This window comes from Gavialis gangeticus, unplaced genomic scaffold (genome assembly GCF_001723915.1).
Source record: "Gavialis gangeticus isolate Ggan-Ray unplaced genomic scaffold, GavGan_comp1, whole genome shotgun sequence".
NCBI lineage: Eukaryota > Metazoa > Chordata > Crocodylia > Gavialidae > Gavialis > Gavialis gangeticus.
Genome location: NW_017728992.1, coordinates 128,079,241 through 128,088,303, shown reverse-complemented (window position 1 = coordinate 128,088,303; position 9,063 = coordinate 128,079,241). Strand labels below are relative to the sequence as shown.

At 40.6% G+C, this 9,063-nt stretch overlaps 1 protein-coding gene across 5 annotated transcripts in view; it reads right to left on the bottom strand.

Annotated features, from left to right (window-relative positions):
- Window positions 1–9,063, bottom strand: part of MTFR1 (mitochondrial fission regulator 1) — a 46,872-nt gene that overhangs the window by 5,725 nt on the left and 32,084 nt on the right. For all 5 annotated transcript variants that reach the window (XM_019527733.1, XM_019527732.1, XM_019527731.1 and 2 more), the window contains 3 exons: window positions 4,693–4,934; window positions 1,276–1,513; window positions 966–1,116 (listed from right to left, as the gene is read on the bottom strand). In XM_019527733.1, coding sequence (XP_019383278.1) covers window positions 966–1,116; window positions 1,276–1,513; window positions 4,693–4,934 — 631 coding nt within the window. The remainder of the gene's footprint in view (window positions 1–965; window positions 1,117–1,275; window positions 1,514–4,692; window positions 4,935–9,063) is intronic.

The window sequence follows — 9,063 nt, the reverse complement described above, 5'->3', positions numbered from 1 at the left end:
ACCCCCTCCCTGCCCCACACATTATGAGGCTGGGGGGGGGGGTCAGGAGTGAGGGGCACTTGGTCAGGACTGGCCATTGGTGTCTACAAATGGGTCCTGGTACCAAAAAAAGGTTGAGAACCACTGGACCAGATGATCGCCTGAGGTACCTGCCAACCCTAAACTTTCTATGATGTACACTGTCAACTGAAGTTCCAGATAATAAGCGATCCCTCTAGCATTTAAAACACTTCTCCATCCTCCTTCCCTGCAGTGGCTAATGCACAGGCCAGGTTTTCCAGGTTCTCAGTGCAGCATCCCCAAAACATAGATCCAGTCCTAACTATGAAAGAGTGCATGTCAGGGCCCAAGAAGTTTTGAATTCCTCCACCAAGATCTTTGGTTTTGAGTCAAGTCTTTCTGGCTCAAGTTTTCCAGATAGTTTACAAAATATTCAGGACTTGTTTACATGTGCCCCCCATGGCACAGTTGATGCTGCGCCATCATTTAGTACTTCAGAAAGCAAGTACTAATGACTGCACAGTGACAGCTGTTACTGTGCCATCCCAGCAGGGCACAGTTATTTTTAGCAGCCATAGCAACACACTATAGCGAGGTAGCTCTTCGCTACACTGATATAGTGTTGGTGTAACTGCTTGTGCCCACTGACACTACATCGCTGTAGTGAGAAGCTAGATTGCCACAGCACATCAGTATGGTGATGTAGCGTCACACAGACGCATCCTAAGAGGCTGAAACCTCCATTAAAAATGAGCTTTTCATAGATCACCTGAATACTTAAAGCCCCAGCCTGAGAAACACCTGTGATAAAAGTTATACCTTAATTTCGGTTCAGAGTATGCCAAGAATATGGTCCTATGGGTAGGAAAGTCAACTTTTACACAATAATCTGATATTTTGTGATGCATTGCTTTCACGAAAAGCAGAATTAAGCCTTGTTACAGGTCACATACTGCAATACTCACCAGCACTGTTTCAGACTTTGGAATCTGTTTTTCATTTTCACTTTGGCTATCGCTTCTATATCGATAAGCAAATTTCTTTTTGAGTGCTTCTGCTATTAATGCTGCAGGATCGGTAGGGTCAGCAGCTTTACACTTTGTACTTTCTGTTGGCCTTGAAAAGGAAAGTGAAAGTGAGCAGTCACAAAGCAAAGCTGTAGGACAAAGGGAGAGCTCTGTAATCCTGTGTCATTTTTCAGGCATTTCTCCATGGAAGTGACAGTAAAACTCTGTTTTGCATTTATACAATACACAGTAAGCCATGCACACTTACCTTTTCACTGCACGCAGCTTTACACTGTTAATATCTTTGAGGATTTCTAGCATGTTTGGCATTTCAGGCTTCTTTGGACCATTATCTGTCAAAGTCTGTGAAGAGTTTATTTTCTTGCCCTTCCGCTCTTTAATGAGATCAATAGCAGATATACTCTGCTGCAGGGTGGGAGGAGGAAGAGGCGGTGGCGGCGGTGGCGGCACTGGACCAGAAGGTGAGGCAATAGGACTTAATCCAGCTATAACATACCAAAAATGCATTCCAGGTAAGAACAAAGTGCCCTTTTTAAGCTTAATACAAACACAAGCAATAGAAACAAGGATCTCATTGGTGCAGCTGCACCTTCGGTGTGTTTTTTCTTTCTAGAACATGTCATATTTCAGTCCTAAGCCTCCTAAAGCATTCAAGTGAAGATGTCTGCTCTCAAAAAAAGCTAGTGAGTTTCCAGTCCAGATGCAGGTTTGCACTTAAATCAGCGATGCTCAAGCAGCGTGCTTGGGTACCCTTGGGTGTCAAGAGATCTTTTGAAGGGTGCCTCGAGTTGTGAGGAGATAAGGGCAGACTCAGGTTCCTTCCTGCCTGGCTCTTCTGCAAGGATAATTGTTAAGAAGTTTTTTAAAAGTAATTTTGCTCAATTCAAAAAGTTAGGTAGGGGTGCCTTAGTTTAAGAAAAGGCTGAGAACCACTGTACTACATGCACATTTAGAAAAAAAAAGCTTCCTTGAACACCAGGAATTATTTCTACCTACCCTGGCCTCTTCTTAGTGCTATCAGTTTTTTTATAATGCTACAAGATGTTTTGACAGACAGTCATGTTGGCTAAAAATCTATGCTTAGAAATAACTAACTGTTAGGGGCATTTTTGCAAGACAGACAATGATTACTAGAATACAGAATGTTTACTTGCAGCAACTCTGGTGGTCAAAGCTAGATTGCAGATAAAGCTGCTTAATAACCATATTCAAAACGTCCAGGTAAGTAGCAATTTTTGCTAAGTGTCTTTGAAAATGGTTTCTCAAGCAAGATTCTTGAATGTGAACTGCAGAATCTGGATGCTTGCATTCAAGTTAACAGAAACTAAGTGAAGATGTCTAAAAAAGAGTTATCCAATTTTTTTTTTTGAAAGGCTTGATAAGAACCAAGAGTATTATATCTGAACTGACTGGGCTGTTGCAGCAACCTCAATTTAAAGCTCTGTGCAATGCTTCAAGTGAACACAAAGTCAGCTTCTCTTAGGTCTAATCACAGAAGTCTTAGCAAATGAGGAAGCAAAAACTATTTAGGAAACTGCTTCAGATAAAGAAAGTTCAACATTCATATCTTCAGAATTGATAACTGAAGTTAGAGCATTAACCACAATTTTTTTGACAATTTAATCAAAGTGAATTGAACCATCCAGGATAAAATACAATGTAGGAATTGTCTGCATACTTATGGCAGTTGCTATATTCTACCAGAAGAGGGAGATAATGGTAAGAACAAAACAAAACAAAGACTAGAACTAAAAGAGCCTTCTAAAAGTAAAGAACATTAAAGTAATGTATTTATTACCTGGCCAATAATTATAATTCAAAATGTTTACAAGCATGTGAATTTTAGGATACTATGCCTTCATGAAGAACAGACCTAAATTCGTGAACTATTTCATTGCATTGCCTTAAACAGCACAGACACAGAGAATAAAAGTGCTGCTCATCTGCTGCAGACCTGGATACCAAACTCCAAGCTCTTCTAAAGAATTACAAATGAATTATAGGCCTATCTGTTCTCAGCTTTCCCACACTCAGTTTCTCATCTTATATGCATAAGAGATAGGTGGATAGCCCCTATAATCCCGATTAGTAACATGCAATCCAAACAAATTGGTGGTAAGCGCTACAAAACAGCAAAATTGTTACATAGAGGATGGGGACCAGGGCAAAAAAGGTTACTAACATTCATGCTCAGTGTCATGTAACTTTTGGCTTCTGGGTGAACAGAAATTATCACATTTCATCTGGATGATGGGTCTAGAAACAATTTGACTCTTCTCGCATCTTAAGGCCTCATTTAATGTTGCACTGACCAGTATATTTCACACAAAGCCATTTAACTTACTAATTGCTATCTGCAGACCAATAAGCCAACACTATTAAATAACAAAATGGCAACACAGAAGTAGCTGTTGGAAACTACAATTCTATACATCTATCCCAAGTGTGATAAGATGGGCTTATTCTGATAGTTAAAAGAAGTCTTGTTACCTCAAACTTTTCTAGTGGCACCTTGCTCAGTTTTTGCTTGTAACTATTTCATGAACCTTTTAACAAGTATATTTTATTACAAAAGTATAATTAAGCATCTCATGACACTACTGATAGACTATACTGAAAATCTACTATAACTTCTTACATCCTAGTGACGTCCTTTTCTTTTACTTTCATTAATGTCTGTGGTGGGTTTTGTTTGGAAAGTCCTACTGAGGTGGATTCAAAGTTCTAGAAACATTTCACACCAGTATTTACCCCAATTCACACCAAAAATTCTAAAAAAACCCCTATGAATTAGGAACAATGCTAAAGATCTTGCTCTCCCTGATCCCTTGGAGAAACATCTTGCATTTGCTCTGTTAGTTTCCACATTTATAAATACATGAACTACAAACATGGAATTCTCCCACTTGGACTGAACAATAGATGAGCAACTATGACCAAGCCTGATCTGAAGTTATGATCTCGTGTTACAGATGTGACCGGTTTCATCTGGATATCCATTAGGTCTAAACTGCCTCAGGCAGATGTCTGGGAGTTGCTGCCACACCCAACAACAGTACCATGAAAACTTGTCTGTCAGCTGCTACTCAAATCACTGTAAACACCATTTGCTGGTTAGGAGGGAAGTTCGATAACAAAAGCAAGGCTCAAGGTCACTCCAAATATCATGCACCCAAGACAGTTCACTAACAGTATCTACTGCTTGTTCAGAGGACTTAGTAAATGGCACATACAATTTCTCTCTCGCTGAAAGAAGGACTGTAAAATTAAACCTAAGAGTCGAGATGTAAGTTTTAAAAAGAACCTTATGCATATCTCGCCTGCAAGTATATTTTGTACTGTGCTGTCTTACTCTTCAGACTGTAATTTGGAATCAAGTGCTGCTGCTTCTACAATTTTATATAGATAGATAGATAGATGTAACTAACTGAATCTATCTGATCCAAGTGTTATAAAATATCTAGCTATCATCTCTTTTTCTCAGTTGCAAGTACTGTTATATTTATATCGCTGTCATTCCAGCCAAAACAGTACTTACAACTCTATGAACACCACATTTAATCCTGCAAGGCCTCACATAAATATATTCAGCTTATTAATTAAAAAAAAAGGAGGCAGACTCCTTTAGTTTCACTGGATGCAAATAAAAAAGCAAGTTCAGTACCTGCTGACAGATTTTGCTGTTCTTGCAAAGTTACAATTTTGGCTATTTGTGCCCTTAAACTGGCAAGTTCATTTTCTAGAGCACTGATCTTCTGCAGAGCTTCATCATTTGTGGTCACTTTACTCTTGGGCAATTGCTCTTCTTGAAACAGGTCTGGTAAGGATACTTGTCTAGCTGGGGGACCTTCAGTAGAGGGTGGTTCACCTGGAGGAGGTGGAGCAGATTTTGACCAGATTTCTGACCTGTAACAAACAAACATACACACAGAGTCAATATTATCATGAGACTGTTTGGAATAAAAAGGGTATTTACCAAAGAGGTCAGGGAGTAAAATGACAGTTAGTTGCAAGCTTGGGGAGCGAATGTTAAGGTCTGACCTTAAAGAGCTACACAATTTTGGCCTTTTACAAACAAATCTCCCTCAACTATTGTAGAGGCAAAATAAATGAATCTTTCTGCCCATTTTAGTAGTTGGCCCCTTTATAAAAAAAAAACAAACAACAAAACAACTGACCCTGTCCACAGTATGGGGTCCTAACTGTGGCTATATTTCTAAAGGAGATTGTGTTACTTAATGATCCCAGTTTAAGAACAAAATACACAAAAAGCCATCTTGTAGAATCTACGTGCTCGTGGCATTGCAGGCTGATGATCAACTCACCTTTTGCTGCAATTATGTAAACATTTCAGTAGTGCTTTTAAAGGAAAAGAGAATTTTATCTGTGACTGACATATACCCATACCTAAGAAGCTAATATCCAGACTTCATCCAGCAGGAAGATGCAAAAAGTAAGGCTGGGTAATAGAGTAAGATACAACATGGTCCATTTGACATGTCACTCTTCGTGCTTCATTCTCTCTCTCTCTTTTTTTTGGTGGGGGAGTATTCAGAATTATTAAACTTTGTCCCTTTTGCAACTGAGGTAACCAGTAGACTAGTTTTTACCTAGTGGCCATATGGCTTGCTTGACCAAGCTACTTAAGCTTTTATCTTTGGTTAACTACAGCCATAAATCCCAAAATAAATACCAAAATATAGGGAAAATAGGGAAAGGAACATTATCTTAAAATCCCCTGATTTACCAATGCAATTTTTTAGAATGCAGACATTGTACAAGGTATTTTATGAGAGGGGACAAACATCAACATTTATTTATATGAGTATATTTACATACCTTAACTGCAGTTAAGTGTTTTATCTGGGAATTACTATTTGTTGAAAATTGTTTATGGGGCTCTAATCCCACAATCCCTTATTTACTCTAGTGATCCTAATCAGCGTAATGAATGCCCGTGTGAGCAAGGACTACTGATAATATCACATTTAACAAAACATGCTAAATAAGTTCCTGAAAGGTACTTGTTTTAGGTTTAAAAAAAAAAAAAAAAAAGCCACATACACATTGGTAGAGCCTATCCTTGTTGAACACTTTACTTTAAACTCAGCATTCCTGTGCTGAGCCTAGCACATACCCAGAAGAGTGATCAAGTTAGCTGCACCCAGCTCTTCTAATGTCTGTACAGATCAGGTGCGTTTATAGGACTTTTTGGTGCTTTTATCCAATAGCCGATTGAATTGGTTTTAGATAAAAGCGCCAAAAAATTCCCACTGAAGCACCAGATCTATACAGATGCTGCAGAGTTGGGTCAAAGAAATACAGCGCTGTTTCCAGTAAAGCAAGATTTTTTTCCTCTATGTCTGTCAGCGCCTTTACTGGTTGTTATGGAATGCTGGCTTTACATGCAATAAGGATCAGAGTTTGAATGCTCTGTACTGTTAGTATAATCCTATGAACAAAAGATCATAAATTTAAACTAAGACAAAATTCAGGGACAATCTCAGAAGGGACTGAATCATAAATGATTCGTATGCAGATTTGCTCAACCAAATACTGAACACTAGGGCTGTGCAAAAGTTTGGTTGCCGATTTGATTCGGTGGAGAATCAGCTTAATTCGGTGGCTGAATCTCTGAATTGGAATCAAGAGACCCTTTAATCTCTCCAAATTGAATTGGAACCCTCTGAATCAATTTGGAGAGATTCAGAGAGATTTGACAATTTGGACATAGACACAGCTTTAAATGTTTTTTCTACATACCTCAGGTACCAGGCAGCTTGTGAATGCTGATATGGTGGGGAGGATGGAGCATCCCACAGGAGTGTGAGGGGGTCCCCAGCGTGCTCGGCTGCAGACCTGGAAGTAGACCAGGCGCACTTCCAGTCCACTTCCAGGTCCGCCACACAGCACACGGGGGACCCCTGTGCCTGCCCGCCCCCCCCTCCGTGATTGGTGCCTCCTGGGTCTGGGGGGGCACCCAGGGTCCCCCCATGGCTGATCAAGCCAGGGGAGCACTGAGGGGGCCCCCCAGTGCACCCCCCAGTGGACCCAGAAGTACTTCCAATCCACTTCCTGGTTTGCCACCAAGCATGTGGAGGACCCCCTACACTCCTGTAGGATGCTCCATCTGTCCCACCATCACAGTGATCAAGAGCTGTGCCTGGTACCCCGAGGTATGTAGAAAAAAATATTTCAAGCTGCGTCTATGGCCGTATCGCTGATTCTCTGAATCAGCATTGAAATTCAGATTTGGATTCGGCTGAATCAAAATCGGGACAGTGATCCGAATCAACAAATCGAATCATTGATCCCAATTTGGGCCAAATCCAAGTCGAATACAGCCCATTTCACACACCCCTACTAAACACTCTTCTAAAGGATGTGGTAGTCAAAGTAGACCAAATGTTTAGGTTTGGTAAAACATATCTTTTCATTCATTAAGTCTTTTGATTATTATGAAGATTTCTAGTGGAATTTAAACAAGTCTTCCTCTGCATTGCTTGCAGCCCAGTGTTACTGCCCTGGAGTGCTGCATGAAACCTGCAGGTAAGGCAATCAGTTGTTTCAGCAGTTCAAAGAGAGAGCTAGAGATAGAATAAATCAATGTACAGTGAATCAAGGGATATCAGTTGGACCCAGTGAGTGCATTTATACATGCTATTATTGCGCACAAGTAAAACACTGGAGCTTATTGCTCTGGAGTTAATTGCTCTCAGGTGCACTATTTGAACATGTGCCTGGAAGCAATCAACTCTGGATTAATCAGCTCTAGAGTTTATTCATGCATGGCATGTGGAGCTGGCCTGGACCAGCCCCAGCTGGCAGGGGCCCCAAGGGGTCAGCCTGGAGCCGCTCCCCCATCTCACTGTGCTGTGGAGGGGCTGGCTGGGGCACAAGGGACCTTCAGTGCAGTGCTAGCTGGCAAGCAACCCTCATACTGGAGAGCTTACTGCCCTGGCTGGCTCAGGTGTGTATCTACACGAGCAATGCTGTGGTGTGTTTTTTTTGTTTTTTTTTTAAACTTTACAGCAAGATAGTACTTGGATTTACAAATACTATTCTGCTGCTGAGTAAATTAGTTTACTGCAGCCTTGTAGGCAAGTACACATAGATGCTGAGACATTTACTGCGCAACTAATTAATCAACTGCGCAGTAAATGTCTCACGTAGATGTGCCCTGTGAGTTGGAAGCTGCCTCCCCAAGCGATTGGGAATTTATTAGTGGGACTAACTTTTCCAGTTTTAAAAATAAATCTCTGAATGCCCCATGTAGTCTCCTCTTTGATTTGCATGTTTATTCTTTGTTGCCATGAAGCTTTCTAAAACTTCCCCCATCATTGCTATTTCTTTTTCAGATTCCACCCCCTTCCCATCAGTACAAACATTCATTTGCAGTTAATTCTCTTCAAAAAGGAAAAGCTAACTTCCTTGTTCTACAACATCTACCATCCACCTACGTTGGGCAGTTTTATGGATAGGATTCAGACATATTTTAATAACTTTTGCAAGTATCAAGCTTGGTGGAGAAACTTAGTGTCACCTGACCTGTTTAAATAAGGTGAGAATGGAACTCATTGTGTAGGCAAATATTGGAGCATAATAAAACTGGACAAGAAACCTTTGTACATGAAAAGATTCCAGAAATCTTTCTTCTCTTGATACATGACAAGGAAACCAACAAACAAAACATACAATTGCTCTAACAGTGGCTTCTTTCCCTTAAACCTGCCAAAGAAATTCAGATTATGTACAAATGCTGCATTTTAAAAAGTTTGGATCTAACATGATCAGATGCATAGAAAAAGCTGAATACCAAGGTTCCAATATATTGCTTAGTAGCAGCTCAACTCGTGCTAATTACAGAGTTAATAGTTTCATAGTTTCATAGTTTCTAGGGTCGGAAGGGACCTGAGCAGATCATCTAGTCTGACCCCCCGCCATGGCAGGAAGAGCACTGGGGGTCAAATGACCCCAGTAAGGTGGTCATCCAACCTCCTCTTAAAAACCCCCAGGGTGGGAGCCTGCACCACCT